Source organism: Erpetoichthys calabaricus, chromosome 10 (assembly GCF_900747795.2).
Source record: "Erpetoichthys calabaricus chromosome 10, fErpCal1.3, whole genome shotgun sequence".
Classification (NCBI taxonomy): domain Eukaryota; kingdom Metazoa; phylum Chordata; class Cladistia; order Polypteriformes; family Polypteridae; genus Erpetoichthys; species Erpetoichthys calabaricus.
In genome coordinates, this window is record NC_041403.2 from 138,606,379 (window position 1) to 138,626,486 (window position 20,108).

Below are 20,108 nucleotides of genomic sequence, written 5' to 3' on the forward strand. Positions count from 1 at the left end.
TGTTTACAAGATTGTAACAAAGAAAATCAAATATCTTTTTTTTGTTTGTTTGTTAATGTTTGAAACCTTCACATCATCGTCAACTGATTCACAAGATTCCTGGACTTGTTAACAGTTGTGTTCATATTTCCTAAAGCCAAGTGACACTCCTTGAAAACACTTCTCCTCCTTTTCTTTTTCCTTCTTTTCCTATAAAAAGGAGAGCATGTCCAACTTGCTTGCATCCTCGGAAATGAGAGAGAGCATGTGCACATAAACTGTAGCCTGGCTGGTGTTTTTATGCATGCAGTAAAATAAAAAAATACCTACATGAAGAGATACTTGACATGCCAGTATCCACTGGTTTCGATGTCCAGCACATCAATTCCAATCTGCATACCCACTCCTTCGTCAAATAAAACAACGGGGTCCGAGAGGCTGAAGCTGGTGATTCTCATACTGGGAATAAGGACAAAGAGAAAATATATCATAAATGTTCTGTTTTAATAAGTGCAATTTACTTTGATTACCAGTATTATATGTCATGAAAAAGATACAGTTTATGAGCAATTCTTCATTCAAGAGATATGAAAACCAATTAACTTCTTTTTGTTTGGATTCCTGATAACTGCAAATGTGACCTTGAACTTGAAATTCCATTTTCAGGCCTTATGAGTAATCCACCTTACCACAAAAGTTTCATTAGGAAAATAAATAACACACAAAAGGTCAATTTTATGAGCTAAAATTCAATTACCTTTTTAAACAATTACATGTGACATTTATTTTATTTATTGACCCAACAAAATGTCACTTTTACATACTGTATATCCGTTATTAATAACTACATGAAACTGTGCCCTCTAAACGTAAAATCATTTTAATTGTATAGTTAATGTTTCTCAAAAGTTCAGCAATCTACCAACAGACATTTTGGCACATTCTGTGTGACTTGTGACATCATTTGTATTTAATAAACTAGAATAATGATTTCAGAGATGTACATGTTTTGACACATGCTGGATGAAGAGGTGAACCTTGTCTCTCTATTATGTCCCAGATATTAAGAGGTTAGATAGTAATATTCAGAAAAAATCCCCAGAATTGTGAACTAGCTGCCAAGTTGATGTCTGGGGTAGATGCTCCACACTGCTTCTTTCCTACTTTTTTTGTTTGCTTAATTGTCTCCCTATTTTGGCATAATTATTTCTGTTTGTTTTATTCTACTTATGTTTTTACTTTCACATCACTGGCTTTGAATTTGAATTAATGCAAATATATGTAAAATGGCCCCATAGGGTGGCACACTAGTTAGTGCTATTGCCTCAAACATCCAGCATCCTAGGTTCATTGTTGTTTGTATTCCATCCCTTTGTGTTTGGGGTGTCACAAACTCAACAAAGAGCCATAGCAAAGTCTGGGGCAGCCACCCGTAGATTGTTTCCTGGCTGCAAAATTGAATAAAGTGATAGCACTGATGTGCACAAATTGGAGTCCAAAACAGAACTAAAGGGATAGGGGAAAGGTGCCGGCTTTTAAAGGCCAGTATAGGAAATGACACCAGAGGGGCTGGAAGCAGAAGGTTCTACATCCATAGGCTCGGTCCCGGAAGTGATGTCAAAGGGGTCGGAACCAGAATTGACGTCATCAGGGCCAGGCGAAATTTCCCATGAACGGTCTGCAGAAAAGTGAGGAAAAGAGTCAGTGCACTCTGCCCCATCCCGGTCTGGCTCAGAATTACCCTCATTCAAGCCCTTTAGCTGCCTCCCATGCACACGTGTGTGACAGGGTGTTTCTCCTCCTCCATTCCAAAGATGTGCACATGCCCTGGTCACGTTTGGTTGCTGCCTTGCGCCAGTGTTGCAAGAACAGATTTTGGCCCCAAGTACACTAAATTGGATTAACTTTTATTGACAGTGTTCTTGAAAGAGTATCATTTTCTTTGTGCTGGATAGATGGAAATTGTGGATTCAGGGTTAAAGTTAGGGAAACCTGTATATATTGGGTTCACTTCTTGTACAGAGGTCATTCTGCTCAAAGACATGAAGAGGACCAGGAGATGAAACATTTAACAACCAGAAATGAACTGAAACCGTAAGGTTAAACCTAACACATTAAACTAATTACACTTAACTAACTAAACTATTGAATCAGAAACCAGAAAGTCAAGAAAGAACATGCATTTCACTTATTAGAGTTTTTATCCAAATCATGAATACTTAAAGCCTCAATCGTGCCCGGCATTGTGCTCTTCAACGTTCATGGCATCCAAGAGACGAGTGCCGGTAACAGAAATAATGATATGGCAACGTCCGGTTAAATAAAATAATGTTACGGTACAGTGAAAAATTAATCATTACATTCCTGAAACATATAACTGTGAGGAAACCACACAAGACTGTGCTACAGAAAAAGCAGCCAAAATACCCCTGTACAATATTGTTCTAAACGTTTTTTAAGAGGGAGAGAAAAAAAGTGTATAATTCATAACCCAAGATGTCTTACCCTTGAAGTTCATAGTAGACATTTCCAATTGGATCTATGGAAGCACTTCCACTTACATCTGGAATATCCAAACTCTGCAGTTCTCTTTGTGCAATATCTTTTCCCACCTGTATTGCTAAAATGAATTTGCAAAGGACAAAAGAAAAAAACAAAGTTATGAAGTTAGAATACAGTATGGCTAAGTTGTAAAATTGTCCTGTTCTGTTTCCTTTTGACAAAACTCAAGGAAACACAGACCCAGAGATCCCCTTGGCTTCACCTGTTGAGGAATGAAAGGCTTCAGGAGTTGTCCTTCAGGCTCACTGTTTCATGTGTTCCAACCCAGGGCAGCATAAAGAAACAACAGCACATACAGAAAGTATAGGTCAATTAAAAAGGAGAAAGAAAATAGAAATACACTCAGTCTTATAGAGGGGAAGGAAGCATATACAAAGCTGATAAGACCACACATCTGTACCTCTATCAAAAGAAGAAGGGACACCAATCTTCAGCAGCTGATTGAGAAAACCCTTTTACTTTTATATTCCACCAAGGGTCATGCAAGAAGCTGACATCCAGTCGTAGATGTCAAAATTCTTGGACCTGGGCTCACATAACTTTGCCTCTTAGCTTCTATCATCTCATACTCCTTAATGACCACCTCACTTGATGGCTTTGCACCTGGGGATCCAATCTGAAATGACTACCCTTAGTCACCATAGACTTAACTTCTGGGTCCCTCTCTAGGTCAAATGACCTTTTAAATACACAAACACACATACAAGAATCAAGAAATGTGTAAAAAAATAAAGAATGTACCATCTTCTCCAGTTATTAAAAACAATTTACAAAAGATTAATATAAAAAACTTTCCAGTTCTTTTAATATGAAGCCTCTTGAACCACAGGATTCTGTAATCCCTATGCCCTCTTTAAATCCTGCAAGAGACATAACACACTTAAAAAGTCCAATCCAATGAAACATCAATATCAAGTGGCTATGCTTGAGTTTTTGCACTGCCAGTTGGTCACCTGCTGTTATTATCTAGAGCCCGAGTATTCAACACAATAGCAATGCTCATTTGTCCGAATCTCAGACACTCTGACAGCTAGCAACTCAAAGCGCTGCCATTTCCCTGCATAATAATCTTCTCCGTTTCAGTCTTCTCTTTGTAAATCTTAGGCCTCATTGAAAAAATGTAAATGTGGACATGAGCATCAGTCTGATTATATATAAAAGCAAATATAATTTAAAATTCATATTTATGAAATAAGCATTCACCATTCAATATAAATACATTACCAGATAATAAACCACACTTGATTGTAGGCAGTGTACATAGTATTAGGCGATTAACATAATAATATTCCCTCTTGATAATATAAAGGGATGTGCTTTGATATTGCATTGTAAGCTCTGTTGCAAGAAGGACAATGGAGAACTCTTTATAAAACAGGACATTTGGCACAACATCCCCATGTAAAAGTTCTCATTTATTGTCATGTGTGCACAGTACAATGAAAATTTTACTTGTGTATCTCTCAGAGACTATAATATTATTCAAACGGCAGACAATGAGTGCTATATTTTACATTAAATACAATATATGGCTGAATATATACAGTGTATGTATACATATCAAATACAGAAGCATGGTGACTGATTTGAGGATGCACTGGGAAAAGGAAGATATATGTTGAACACGTGTTAATACAATCTCCTCATCCACCCTTACAATGGAAATTGGAAAGAACTGAGGTCACTTCCACCCAATCTCTGACTGGGCCTAATTGGACCTGGGAATAATTAAAGAACACAGAACAGAAAGTTGGTAACATTTGACCAAAGGACCTCAGGGAAAAAAAAAATCATCTCATCTGAGAGCATTTTTTTATTTGAAATATATTTCTTTTACTGCTGTCATCAACTGTGGCAATTAAATGACACTAGACACTTCTCATAACATTTCTCCTGTTATGTACAGTAAATATACAGTACACCCTATGGTGTCAGAAAGCATTCAGACCCCTTCACTTTTTGCACACTTCATCGTGTTGTAGGTTTAATTTTAAATGAGCACCTCTGCCATTTTTGCCTGTCAATCTACACTCACTAACTTGTATTGACAAAGTTAAAACATTTATTCAGATAAAAATACTGAAATCTCTTATTCATGTAAATGTTCCCATCCTTTTACTGTAACCCTCCAAATTATGGTTAGCTGCATTCTGTTTGCTTTAATTGTCCTTCAGATGTGTCTGGAATTTGATTGGAGTCTACCTGAGGTAAATTAAACTGACTGGGCATCATTTAGAAAGGCATACACCTGTGTATCGAACAATTCACACTGGATGTCATGGCAAAAACCAAGCCACGATGTTCACATTGCTCTCAGCGGACCCCTTATTTAAAACTGTGGTGGGGTATATATCAGGGCATGGGTACAAGACCATTTCTAAAGCTTTGAGTGTTATTGGCCACAATAATTGTGAAATGGAAGAAGTTTGGAACCACCAGGACTCTTCCTAGAAGAGGCCAAACTAACTAACTGAGAAATAAAGGCCTTGGTAAGGGAGGTGACCGAGAACTCAATGGATACTCTAACTGAGCCTTGAAATGGAAGAACCTGTGAAAAGGATGATCATTTCAGCAGCAATCCATCAATCAGGTGTTAATGGTAGAGTGAGTAGACAGAAGCCACTCTTGAGTATGATAGCACTGCAATGACTCTGAGAGCATGAAGAAAAATTACCTGGGCCAAAGAGATCAAAATTGCACTCTCTGGGCAGAACTCCAAGCACTATCTATGATGAAGACCAAATATTGCTCATCACCTGCCTAATACTATCACCACTGTGAAGCATGGTGGAGGAAACATCATGTTTTGGGGTGCTTCTCAGAGGCAGGGACAGAGAGACTGCTCAAAATTGAGGGAAAGGTGAATGTAGCCAAATACAAAGAGGTCATTGAAGAAAACCTGCAATAGTGTGCATGCAACCTCAGATTAGGACAACAGTTCAGCTTTCAGCATCACAATGAACTAAAGTATACAGAAAAGACAATGCTGGATGCCTTTGAGACACGTAAAACGCCCTGACTTAAACCCAGTAGAACATGTGTGGAGAGACCTGAAGATGGCAGTTCGTAGACACTACCTATCTAGTCTAACAGAGCTTCAGAGGATCTTCCACAAAGAATACGATAAACTGTCCAAATCTGCCCAAATCCTAAATTCTGTTGAGGATTTGGGTCTGTCAAACATGTTCCTGTCAGAGTTTCCTCCAGATTCTAAGTTCCTTTTGATGGTGTAGAAGACTGTACTCACTGACACCCTAGCTTTCTTTTCAATTTCTCCTTAGTGAAGACTTACACTTTTAATGATTGTAACAGTCTTTGTGTTCTTTGTTAATTGCCATTATGATAGCAATATACAGTGCAATATTGTCCAAATAATGCTTCAGATGGCATAGGTTTTGATCCAACACTGCTTTAATGTAGACAGAAGATTTGCATGTAATCAACAAAAGTTGGAACACCTGTAGGAACTGTGGGTATCATCTTTCAAGGTTTAATTAACTTCCATTGCTAAAGAAAAGCTGTGAGTTATTAATCCATCATGCATTCCCAGAAAATCGTCTTTTGTGCAACTCTGTAAATTCCATTAATTTTTAGGGTTTGATAACCTAAACTTTTTTTTAGTGTCTCTCAGTTTACCATTTACCTTTGCATCATTTCAGGTTGTTTACTAAACCTGAGCTGGATAAGTTTCAATAAATACTAGAAATATGGGGGCGTTTTAGATATAGATATAGATGATATACCAAACACACATCATGTATACTGATGGACTTTCAAAGTGAGCAACTATTGAGTAACCCTCAAAACTGAGGATTAAAACTTTGCCAGAAAAGAAGAAGGACAAAAGTGATTTCAGGAATGCCTAAGGACTTCTTGCATTTCTAGGACAGCGTGTGTTATGGACTGGACTGAAAGTAACTGTGGGCCAATAATATTCTCAGCTGGCTTCACCACCTTCAGCAATGTTTTGCAGTTCTGAGTTACGTATTTGCCATACCAGGATGTCATATATTCAGTGAAGATTGAAATCTACAACAATACTTTAGGAGCTGATAAGTATAAATGGAAATATCTGAGGAAATACAGGCATTTAGGAGTCTTTCTGAGCATGTCTCAGATTTACTGTGTTAACTTCAGATCATTAGCAAAGGGTGGCTCCTAGAGATTTTAAGCTGCTGATGCTCACCACAACATCTACCTGAATGCGAATAGGACTGTAAACTGTCTCCTTCTTCATAGAAGGTATGACTAGCTCCTTGATTTTATTATTAAATGAGAAGTCATTGTCCTGACAGCACTGAGTCAGAAAAAAATTGTCTTCTCTATAATCCATGTCCTTATTGTCAATTATGAAGCCTGCGATAATGGTGTCATCCACCAAATTTATCGATGGATTTGGAATTGTGCTTGCTCACAAAGTTATAGGTAAGCAAGGATTAAACCTTGGGAAGTCCTTGTAGAGAAACAGTGTCAAGGATATGGTGCTGCCAACCTGCTTAGGCTGAGAACTGTTTGATAAAAAGTAAAAAATTTAGTTGTAAAGATTGACACAAAGTACCAAGTTACTAGATGAAAAGATGTTAAGAATTCTTAATTAAAAGTATTGAAAGATGAAACAAAGTTATTTGTACAAGCCATGGTCATAACCAAAAAGTCAAGCTGATCTTTCTCTAAGTTTCAAACATTAAACAAATATCATACAGTAGTTCTTAGGACCAAAAAGAAAGTTCTAAGTCTGGGAGAAAATAACAATCACAGGAATTAGACAACTAACACTAGGTTTATCCAATCTTTATATGGTCATACCTATGATGTTATATGTTGCAAAATCCTGGAGCATTCTTGGTAGATTACCTTAACAACTTAATGCACCTATGACTAAATATGATGGCATCACAGCATAATGATATCATAATCATCTTTTTCAGAAAATCTTCTAGAGAAAAGCATGGTGGTACAAGTAGACACATTCTATGCTTTAAACACTTCAGGAAATCCCATAATAAACAGCTCGATGATCAAATGCAGTGCTCAAAAGTATTAAAGGCTCTGCAAAATTTACTGTGGCATAGTAGCCTATGATTAAGGAGCTGCAAGTATTTTTTGATTTTGTCTAAACACTTCTGCCTAACCCAGTAAAGATGGTGTATGACTGGGAGAGGCAGACAAACAGAAATTAAGTGAGCATGTAAGGTTTTCAAGGATTGTTTGGCAGTTTTTTTGTCTAGATGTATGAGTTGAACATTTATAAGTAGATATTTCCAGGTGTTTTTCATATTTCATTCCAACTATAATATGTACACATTTAAATCTGTGCAGAACATGGCATGTCAAAGGCAGTGTACTATATAAAAAATTCATTATCTACACCAAACTACATAAAGTTATTGGGAACCCACCCTATACATAGCAATATGCATTTGATCCCAACGTTATGGTTTCCTACCATAGTCAATTGCTCGCTGCGTCACCAGGCCCTTCATGCCAGGGTTGGTGCCAGAAGTAATGGTTGAAATCAGGGAGATCAGAAAAACCACTTGCCAAAGCTTCCTCATGATTGAATCTGCAATAAAAATGAAAGAAAACACATTTTATGCAAGACCTTATTCACTTTTCACATTCACTATGTTTAGAGCAGTAATTTCACTTGTTACAAGTGCAGAAAGGCCTTTTAACCAACAATCATAAGACCACAATGGCTTATCTTCTCTATATTTTGCATCAAACACACTGATGTTAAACACTCTGTCTGTGATTGTGTCTTTCTATGTGATTTGTGATTCTGAATTCTTTTTTCATTCAGAAAGTCTGTGAGTTATTTCATCGTAAAAAGCGTAAAATAAAAAAATGTCTTGAATAGAAAATAGAATTAAACTTGGTCAGCTTTATTCATATTTATACATTTTAATTTCTTTTTTTTCTGAGGAAATATGGAAAGGCATGTTATTTACTCACACTTTTCCAGCAATTTCAACTTCTATATGCTGTCACTTGATTTGGCAAGTACACTAACCCCTTTTGGCACCTGCCAGCTACCCCAGAAATGTACCACTTGAGTGCCCATTCAAGAGCAATTTAAAGAGAGAATGATTTGACATTTCTGGAAAATGTGAAATGTTATCTTCTTAGTTCAAGACCTGGTTTAATTCTCAAAAGTTAACTTTGTGTGAAGCAGTTGTTAAAAGATCCAGAGCAAGTATTAATCAAACAGTCAGGGATAAAATGTGCTGGCATGAATCTGAGAGACCTATTATAAAAGACTTTTAGAAGTGGCTCGATCAATTTGCGCATGTCTGACCTGTTTGTCTAACAAGTTATGTGTCAAAAAGAGCTGGGAAATAAAATGGATTCTGAAATAAAGGAGTTATTCTTCATTCAAAAGGAGTTACAGTAATCCCTCGCTATATCGCGCTTCGCCTTTCGCGGCTTCACTCCATCGCGGATTTTATATGTAAGCATATTTAAATATATATTGCGGATTTTTTGCTGGTTCGCGGATTTCTGCAGACAATGGGTCTTTTAATTTCTGGTACATGCTTCCTCAGTTGGTTTGCCCAGTTGATTTCATACAAGGGACGCTATTGACAGATGGCTGAGAAGCTACCCGGCTACTTTTCTCTTTCTTTTGCGCTGACTTTCTCTGATCCTGACGTAGGGGGATTGAGCAGGGGGGCTGTTCGCACACCTAGACGATACGGACGCTCGTCTAAAAATGCTGAAAGATTATCTTCACGTTGCTATCTTTTGTGCGGCTGCTTCCTGAAATGACATGCTGCACGGAGCTTCGCATACTTAAAAGCTCGAAGGGCACGTATTGATTTTTGATTGAAAAACAAACTCTGTCTCACTTTGTCTGCTCCTGACGGAGGGGGTGTGAGCTGCCGCCTTCAACAGCTTTGTACCGGCGGTGCTTCACATACTTAAAAGAAAAACAGCCCTATTGATCTGTTTGCTTTTCTGTCTATCTCTGTGACAGCCACTGCTCCTGACAAGCACTCCTTTGAAGAGGAAGATATGTTTGCATTCTTTTAATTGTGAGACAGAACTGTCATCTCTGTCTTGTCATGGAGCACAGTTTAAACTTTTGAAAAAGAGACAAATGTTTGTTTGCAGTGTTTGAATAACGTTCCTGTCTCTCTACAACCTCCTGTGTTTCTGCGCAAATCTGTGACCCAAGCATGACAATATAAAAATAACCATATAAACATATGGTTTCTACTTCGCGGATTTTCTTATTTCGCCGATGGCTCTGGAACGCAACCCCCGCGATGGAGGAGGGATTACTGTACTCTTCATCCGGAAGGAGAAATTGTTGAACCCAGTTATTCAAAGACGAGCTTGGTACATCATCTGCTGTATACCCACTGCTTTTATCAAATGAAAGGAATGGTGTACTCAGGAGGCAGTGATGCAGCATAATAGATATAAAGTCAGATCTGTCTAATTTTCAAGCAATGTAGCATAAATTTTATGATCATTGCTCCTGTGAATTGGATTTGTTGCTTATCAGTTTCTCATCCAAATATATTTAACGTGCCTGTCTGATTCAAGCATGTTTTACACAAAAAGTATATTAGCCTGGAAAGTCGCATTGAAGTCATGTATTTGAAAACATTTGTGATAATGGTGGCACCAGATAATGCTACAACTACTACTAATAGCACTAGAACCAGGGCCTGGGACAGAAATGTACCAATGGGCCCACCTCAGCATCACAACAAATTAATCATTTAATAACACCAAAACCAATACAACATTATCAAAGAAGATATTAAATGGCAAAACTGTTCTGCTTTTTTGGTAAATTGTACATAAGTAAGTCATTTTTCATCCATTTCAGATCAGCCACTGTGGAATAAATGAAATCTGGCCTGGTGGGTGAAGTGTTCCAGTTTCCCCCTCTCTAGACGCACCTGACTACAACATATAACTGGTATGGTCAAAATCCTTTATTTCTTTAAGTCAAAACATAAAGAGCTGCGGCAACGTCAATGTCTTTCCACTCTCCTACCTGGGACTGTTATGCATGAACATTAACAATTAAGGATATCATTAGGTCATCCTGGCCAATCTGAATAAGAAAATCCTGGAGTGATCATACCCTGGAATTTCATGGTCCTTTATTAAAAAGTGGCCAGTATTTAAAACCATGCCAATACTGCACAAGTGTATTCTTTTATCCATTTTTTTGTTGTTGATCCTGTTTAATTATGTATCTAGGAGACGGAGCCTCTCATGTCATACAAATCTGCACAGCTCAATTTTGTCTGCTTGATAGAGCAAAGCACCATTAGCCCACTTGTTCATTTTTTGCTATTCGCTCCCATTTTTTTATGAAGAAATTGGTGAGCAGCTGGACTTGGTCACCAATCAGATCTCTAGTTTATGAGGAACAATGCAGATTCAATTGGGGCTTTCCCAGTATGCTATGTTTGCCTATCCAAGATTAGACTTACAAAAGGCTAATAGCCATTTACCCTGGGATGTTATACTGCAGTAATATGGGATTTGGGAATGGTCATTACACAGACCATTCTACAGATGTGGACACATTTGTTGCTACCCTTTCAATTCATTGAAAACGTTCTGTATGCTTCCTGAAAGGTGATTAAATGAAAAGCAATTGTTCCATGTATACCTGCATGCATTGGATATGACAGCAAGTAAAGCAAAGTAAGTGTGAAAAGAAATCAAGCATTGCTTATTCTACAAATATATTCTGAAATTGCCTGGACACATTTGTTGGTGCTCCTAGAAAGAATAATAAATAATTGGGTGATTTTCAAACTAGCTGTTGTTTTTAATTAGTATCAAACGTGCCTTCAATCTGACAATTGGTCATTCAGTGTATCTAAGTGGAGAACACTCATCACTGTGCTGTTTGCTATGATCATGTGTCCTATGATAAAAGCAACGGCAAGAGTTCTCTGAAGAGGTCAGAAAGGAAATTATAGACAAGCATTTTAAAGGGAAAGGCTAGAAGACCATCTCCAGGCAGCTTGATGTTCCAGTGACAACAGTTGCAAATATTATTAAGAAGCATAAGGTCCATGGAACTGTTGCCATCCTCCCTGGATGCACCTGCAAGAGGAAAATAAACCCCAGAATGGGCAGAAGGAATGTGAGAAAGGCAAACAAAAAGGCAGGGACAACTTCCAAGAGATACATGCAGAAGTCCAAGGTCAAGGTCCATCAGTGATGATCGCATCATCTGTCACTGTTGAATGACAGTGGCCTCAATGGAAGAAGACCCAGGAGGACTCTTCTACTTAAAATAAACATAAACATAAAAAACTGGACAGGAATTTGCTAAAATGCATACTGACAAGCCACAGTACTTCTGAGAGAATGTCCTTTGAACAGATGAGACAAAAGTGGAGCTTTCTGGCAAGTCACATCAGCTTGAGTCTGTGCAGGGTATGATTAAAACACAAGACTATCAAGACATTCTGGAGAAAAATGTACTGCCCAGTGTCAGAAAGCACCATCTCGGTCACAGGTCATGGACTCTTCACACAGGATAAGAACCCAAAACACACAACTAAAAGCACTCAAGAATGGCTAAGGAGAAAACATAGGACTATTCTGAAGAGGCCTTCTGTGAAGCCTGATTTGAATCTTCTCAAACGTCTATTAGAAGAACTCACACATACAGTCTGGAGAAGGGACCCTTCAAACCAGACACAGCTGGAGATGTTTGATCAGGAAGAGTGGGCCAAACAACATGTGGACAGGTACAGAAGTCTCATTGAGAGCTGCAGGAATCTCTTGCTTGCAGTGATTATGTAACAAAACATTGGGTTAAGGGTCTCATCATTTTTGTCCATCCCATTTTCATTTGTGTTATGATTTGAAAATTTCTGTTGAATCAAAACTCTAAAGCAAAATCTGATTCTTGTTAAATACGGAATAAACAAGATGGATGCCAATTACTTTTGTCAGTTCAAATTATTTCAGAGACAGGTGTCTCTTGTCTCCACACATGTTTGCACATTTTATTAGCATGCATTTTCTAGAAACATTTGTTAAAAATTATTTACAATATCAGGTTACACTGTAATTTTTATACAAGTTTTTATGACTTGACCACCACTGGGCTACATGACAGGGTCAGAGAGTGAGTCAGTGGTGGGGACTGAACTGCCAGCCTTGTGGCTTAAAGTGCAACATTCTTGCTACAAAACACATTCCTCCCCCATGTTTATGGACCTGATATAAATGCACTAGTGAGAATTGCAGAGTATTTAGTTTGGTTATATGAGAGTGTCCTTTGGACCGCTTATGACTTTAAGATTTGGAACACTTCACAGTCAAAGTGACACAGTTTACAATAAGATTCCTCCAATCCAGACCTCATGCTTCTCTTACAGAGAAAGTGTCTGTCTCTCTCCATGTAAGACAGGAGTGGTTGGCACTTGAAGATCTTGGGGTCTTGTTCATGTGTGACTTTAGCCTTCCTCTTGTGTTAGCTTTCTGTTATCATCTCTTATGTTAACGGGTCGGTTTTGACCCATGTATTAAATCAGCTATAAAATACACTAAAAACAATAAGCTATCGTCCAATTTGTTTCTCATCTCTTGGTTACCTTGTTAGGCTTCCTTATCCATGAAAATGTTGGTTTTAATACTTTTGGTGTGGGCCTCTGGGCCTTTTTTTGTCAGTATACCCCTTGATTTCAATTTTAAAAAATGGTAAAATGAACCTCAAGAGAATCATATTAATAAATAAAAGGTTCTTGTGTTACCTGACTAATAATGAGGGGTATAGAACACATCTCTTAAATAAATTTGTTTTATTTATTTTTTCATTTTAATATTAATAACTAAAGTGACATCTATGGTGTTACGGGTCAATTTCGACCCATAGATATTTACATCAAGAAAAGGCAAAAAAATATTTTTTTCAGCAATAGAACTTTAATATAAACTGAAAAAAATGAAAAGCAGAACAGGTCATGACACAAAATATATATTTGCATGGTCAAATAAACAAAAACCAATCAAGAAAATCAAACAAATAGAAATCAATTACAAGTTCCAAAACTAATACAAAGCTAAATCAGAGTAAAAACCTCTGTGTACAAGAACATGCTTGTGTACGTGTGTGTCTAGAGGCATGTGTGGTTAAAAGTGACACTTTTTGAGTGTTCTTTGCAGAGATATTTCTTGCAGTTGAAACACAATACATTTGTCTTTCTGTCCTTACTGCTTGGGCAGACCTGACACCTCTTTCTTTTCGAATCAGGCGGCCTGACTGGGGTTGGGGCTGTTTCGGTTGGTGTTGAGGCAGGGCTGGCTGAGGAGGATGCTGATGCAGATTCTCTCTGTGTTGCTGATGGTGAGGATGGAGTGCTGGGTGAGCTCTGCAGCTGTCTCGGGGCACCCGCTCCCTTCGCCTAATGTGTGGCTTGACAAGGGAATTTCCCAACTCCTCAAGAACTCCTCAAGAAACAGTCTCCGCTTGTTTTTTTTGGTTGAGTTCCACCCTTGGTGGATGTGGCTCCACAACACAAATGCATTATATGCAGACACATCAAGGATGTTGTAAAACACAACCATTGGCCATCTTCTGGTCACTCGCTGGCATGTGTATGTGGCTGTCAGCTTGTCCAGGTTTTCCACTCCTCCTTTGTTTTTGTTATAGTGGTGGATAATTGTCGGCTTTTTGTCACTTCCTGATGATACAGCTGTGTCTTTGTGAAGAGTAGACATGAGTATCACATTCCGGTTTCTTTTTGGACAATATGAGACAACAGTGGTGGTGTCTGTAAAAGCAAACTTTGAGGAAACTGGAGCCCTGCCCTTCACCTGCAAGATTTCAGCAGGCAACTCAGGTTTATTTTTCTTCACTGTTCCCACCATGGTAAGTTTCCTCTTGAGAAGTTCTTGTCCGAGGTCATAGCTGGTAAAAAAATTGTCACAAGTGATATTGTGACCCTGCAGTCCAGTGGTCATATCGAGGACCACACGTTTTCCTTGGTTTTTCTCAGGGATGCCACTCGCAGCTTTGCCTGTGTAAATCTGTAGATTCCAGGCATAGCTGGTTCTTGTGTCACAGGCTGCCCAGATTTTTATTCCGTATTTCCCTGGCTTACTGGGTATGTATTGCCGGAAGGGGCATTTTCCTCGAAAAGGGACAAGACGTTCATCCACTGTCACCTCTGGCCCTGGGTTGAACATCAGCGGAAGGAGCTGCACCCATCTCTCCCAGACATCCCTGATGGGACCAAGCTTGTCAGATCTCACTCTGGTCTCTCTGTTGTCAAATCTGAGGACTCTTGATATCATTTGAAATGTCTGAAGTGACATTGTTGCCCGGAAAATATTTCTGCCTGTTGATGCGTCCCATAGACTATCAGTGGCCTCATTGCAGGATCTGTACACTCCAGCAAGAAGAAGAACACCAATGAAAGCATCCAGGTATTCCTCATCAATGTCTTTCCACATGTCGCCATGGACTTTTTTTCCTTCAAGGTTCATCATAGTAATGATGATTCTTTTTAGTGACAATGGCATATAGCTCAAAACATGTTTTGATGTCACTGACTCTGGTCAGAGCAAACCTTGTGATTCCAGGGGTCATTTTGATGACATTTGCAGCAGCTGCCCTGCTATGTACATCATGAGGTACTGAGCTCCAAAAGATCTCACCATTTTTGGACTTGAATCTTTCAGCAGGAGCAGCTTCAGCACCAGTGACCTCCTCACCCGACTCATCAGATGTGTCTGTGTCTTCTGGATGATACTCCACATTGTCTTCCTCCTCAGAAACCTGCTCATCTGAATCGCTATGCTGCTCTGTGTCCTCTCCTTCATTTTCACCAAAAATATGATCCAGAACTTGGCTCACTGTAAATCTTCTTCTCATTTTTGCATGCTGCAAATTGTAAATGTGCACTCTGCAAGTCAAATGGCCACTCAAATGAGTGAATTCACCTTACATGTCTGGACAGGCGCGTCTTTGTTTGTTTTGTTTTTGTGCAGGTATACTGGAAAGCAACGCAAAATGAGAAAGCGCACATGATTAGGAGAGGAGCTGGTGGTCAGTGTGTCAGCTGACAGTGCACTTAGGATTTCAGTTTTGGCTCTAATTATTGCTTTATCATCGTATTATCATAACTGGGTTGAAACCGACCCTAACAACACAAAGGTCATAATTTCAACCAGAGCATTTTATAATTTAGTAAAAAAAATTTTTTTGCTTTATTTTGTTGAAATAGAGGTTCCTGACAAAGTCAAAAAGCCTTGATGCAATAAACAAATTTATGTGATTCTTGTATGCATTTAAAATTTAAAACGGGTCGGTGCAGACCCTAACACAAGAGGAAGGCTAGAGGAGATTGAGGATGACCTACAGGTTGGTATGGCAGCAGCAACAATAATGGGTGTTGTACAGTACTGTGAAAGTAATGTGAGATTTAAGGGTTTAAGGGTTGTGAGCCTTTGATACTGACCAAAATAATTAAATTATGGGCTCAGTTGGCTGAAATAGTAGCAGGATTCAGAGAAGTATTCATATTATACAGAGTACAGTGAAAATCTGACATGCATATCTGACCAACTTTCTAGAAGTTTTGTAGGATTCAAGACAAGGATCTGACAATCATATGAGACCTTGAAATAAAGCCATAACTTTTCAACATCAATAAGAACTAGCTGACATAATTTTGAACATCTTCTTAGAATTCATCCAAGCAGGTATAGACACAGGTCTGAATCCTATTTCTCAGCAGGTCTGGAAGCCAGGAAAGGACTTACATTTGTCTCAGTTCAGTAGACTCATGAAGCAGAGTCTAAAGATGGGCAGGCAGAGAAAGAGGTCTTGGGATTGAGAGATGAGAAGAGGGCAAAGGCTTCAGAAGGTTGAAGTAGTAAGCATCTCATACAATGACTGAGTCAGCAAAAGGTCAAGTAAAGTTTGACAGTTGTGGTATGAGTCTAAAAACTGGTGAAAAACTAAACCTGTTCATGTGCTTAGTATTTTTTCATACTTTCTTAGTTTTACCTTATAAACTGACAACACCTGATATTGTGAAAATTAGTAAGTGCTAGGATCATGTTTTTAAAAATCCTCCATTTCCCTTTTTTTCTCTTTTACTCACTGTCAAAATAGCTGAACAATGCTGCTCCCCATTATTTAACATTGCATATTCCGCCTTTCCATATTTCTCTCTGTCTCTCTCATCTTCGCAGAAGTCATTTCTGTGGACTTTGTGCCTCTCCGTTCATTTATTGGATACTCTCACACTGCTATTGTGGCTATTTAAGTCTTGGCGATCTTTCATCGCCAGTTTTTCTGTGTTTCCCTCAGTAGAGCCAGTGGGACATGAACAACAAACTTCCGTAAGTCTGTCCATTGCTGGTTTCAATTGGCGGGTCATACAGTACCATTAGACTCTTCTTCGGTATGAAAGCTGACACCTTCTGACATCCATCCATCCATCCATTTTCCAACCCGCTGAATCCAAACACAGGGTCACGGGGGTCTGCTGGAGCCAATCCCAGCCAACACAGGGCACAAGGCAGGAACCAATCCCGGGCAGGGTGCCAACCCACCGCAGGACACACACAAACACACCCACACACCAAGCACATACTAGGGCCAATCCACTTAACCTGCATGTCTTTGGACTGTGGGAGGAAACCGGAGCGCCCGGAGGAAACCCACGCAGACACGGGGAGAACATGCAAACTCCACGCAGGGAGGACCCGGGAAGCGAACCCGGGTCCCCAGGTCTCCCAACTGCGAGGCAGCAGCGCTACCCACTGCGCGACATATTTCTTCAAAACGTACTCTTAAAACATGTGGTCTGTTTTTTTGATTGGACCGGTGAAAAGCTGCAGCCCCACCTTCGACTTACGGTCAATGTCGTAGTAATACGTCTGATTTTGGGAGACGCGGTAAGTAAGATGCCTGTGGTTCGTTAGTGCGATGTTCATTATGCAATTCGTGTGAAGGGTTCCTCAGTATATTTCTGCAAAACAAGCTCTCGTTATCAAATCTATTAATCGAATCGAGAATTTATTCTTTCCCCCCGGACCTTTAAAACGTCTTTTCAAGCTGTGTATTGCTTTGTTTCAGCACAGTTTGCTCTTGCTTGCTCCTCACTTCGAACATATCAGTGTCCATTACTGGTTTAAGGGTGCAAACTCTCACCTGACACCAAAGAAACAAACAAAAAAAAAAGCTTTGCCTCGGTGACCTAAGATGCCCAGCGTGATGGCACCGGAGAACCGTTTTGATTTTAAAAAGAACCATCCAAAAAGAACTTTTTTTTAATTTTGTTTGGTAAAAGGTTCGCAAAATAATCATAAACAGATTATATCAAGATTCGTGAAATACCAATGGGTTCCTGATTTTATTAAAGGACTCTGTAGCATACGCTAAGTTCGTTTTTTCTTGATCTGTTAGAATCCTGTTATAAATACTTTATAAATTCCTGTTATAAATAATACCTTAAAGATTTCAGTTTTGTCCACTTATTATGAACATTTGCAAAGTCTAAAGAGGCCATTACATTTAGAACTCTTCCCAGAATTAAATAGTTATTTGTCAATCAATGGTTCTATGAGGAACGACACAACAACCCAGTAAAATTCAATTTTTGAAAACCATTTTAAGAGTGTTGCAGTCCTCTAATTTATCTGCACTAGACTTCGACCTGTCGTTTATGGTTTTCTCATTACCGTTCATCATTAATTTTAGATCGCTGGTTACCACTTACTGAAGTGCAGGAATGTTAAGACACAACCTAATGCAGTAGACAACTCAAATAAGCAAGATGTATAATGAAATGCGGCACGGCGGATTTTGACACGCACCTTAATAGCTGCGGGAGAGTAACTGGCGACTCGCTTCTTCTGACGGCTTTCCAGCAACGCTTCTTAGCGGAAGGCATAAACACCAACGTCTGGTGCCGTTTAAAAGGACATCTGGAAAGCAGTGATAAACTAGAAGAAGTAATAAGTCGGTATATGTACGCGCTTAAAACATAGAGGAAGTAACACTTGCTATCACTTTTCGTTCTGCTTTCTCGCCTTTCCTATACATATTAGTCATATATCAGTTATTTCCGCAGAATCTGAGAGTCTAATTGTTATCTAAGCATGCTCAATTTAAATTGCATTTTAATACCCCAAATAAAATCAGATCATTTGTGCACTGAAGTTTGCTTTATCCTGTCTCACTATGGTAGTTGGTTTCTTCATGTGTTCTGGAGTTTCTAGTACAACACATTTTAATGTGTAAGGTGAACTAGCTTTTCCTTCATATTTAAAATATTTTAATTACAATTCGCTTTTTTATTTGATAACTTAAAACACTTTGAAAATGCTAATTACAAACTTGTTCCAAAGAAAAGGTGTTTTGAGTATTATCATCATCTGCGACTCACGGGATGCTACTTTGCCACTGTGCTTCCTCTTTATTGTTCATGAACCTAAGTAGAAATACTGTATGCCATTTCACGCAGTCATGTTGTTGCAAACAGTTTTAACATCATTGGTTAGCATTTTCAAGTAAAATTGTGACAATCAACGTATAAAAATATGTCTGTTATGTCACAAACCAAAGCCATGCAGCAGTTTGACCCTAAAAATGTGTTTGTAAAGCTCTTAATAATAATAATAATAATAATAATAATTCTTTGCATTTATATAGCGCTTTTCCGCATTCTGTTTCTACACTTCAGACGGTGTTGTCCAGCGGGCAGGCAACGCACTGCCATAAGCTTTGGCAGATGTGTTAAGTGGCTGGGAACTTAGACATCCTGTTTCAAATGAAAAGAAATGAAAAGAAATCATGTCACCCAACCACCTGGACTAAGTTACCCAAACGTTTTTTATTATTATCAATGAATTAATCAATTAATGAAAATTAATTGAAGTTGATTACAATTGTAAGTTGTATTTAATTATTATTATTGTGTTAGCACAACGTATTAAATAATGATTGAGATTCAGAAAATTTAACAAAATCCTTAAATCTGAATTTTTAACTTGGAACCATGTCTTTAAGTATTGGCTAAAGGTCCCCTGGTTTGTCTTTTAGAGTGTACTACTACTACTGCTGTTTTCACACGTTTGACAGTGTTTAGATATTGTTATTGAACAAACAAAAGTTCTCACTGTCTCATGTTGCCAATTAAGTGACTACCCTGATTTTTACTCATACCTAAACTTGACTTTTTTGTTGTTATTTTTTTGGATTGCACAAATTCATTTACCCAGGTTCGCTTCCCGGGTCCTCCCTGCGTGGAGTTCGCATGTTCTCCCTGTGTCTGCATGGGTTTCCTCTGGGTACTCCGGCTTCCACCCAGAGTCTAAAGACATGCAGGTTAGGTGCATTGGTGATTCTCAATTGTCCCTAGTGTGTGCTTGGTGTGTGTGTGTGTGTGTGTGTGTGTGTGTGCGTGTGTGTGTGTCTGTGCGCCCTGCGGTGGGCTGGCACCCTGCCCAGGGTTTGTTTCCTGCCTTGCTCCCTGTGTTGAATGGGATTGGCTCCATCAGACCACCGGGACCCTGTACTTAGGATATAATGGGTTGGATAATGGATGGACAAATTCATT

At 38.8% G+C, this 20,108-nt stretch overlaps 1 protein-coding gene across 1 annotated transcript in view; it reads right to left on the reverse strand.

Moving 5' to 3' along the window:
* bpifcl (BPI fold containing family C, like) overlaps positions 1–18,503 on the reverse strand; it is a 74,360-nt gene extending 55,857 nt beyond the window's left edge. Inside the window, exons 1-4 of the mRNA XM_028811935.2 lie at positions 18,364–18,503; positions 7,988–8,104; positions 2,485–2,599; positions 310–438 (exon numbers count right to left, since the gene is read on the reverse strand). Of these exons, the coding sequence (XP_028667768.2) occupies positions 310–438; positions 2,485–2,599; positions 7,988–8,096 (353 nt within the window). The 5' untranslated portion in view covers positions 8,097–8,104; positions 18,364–18,503. The remainder of the gene's footprint in view (positions 1–309; positions 439–2,484; positions 2,600–7,987; positions 8,105–18,363) is intronic.
* Between the last annotated feature and the right edge of the window lie 1,605 nt (positions 18,504–20,108).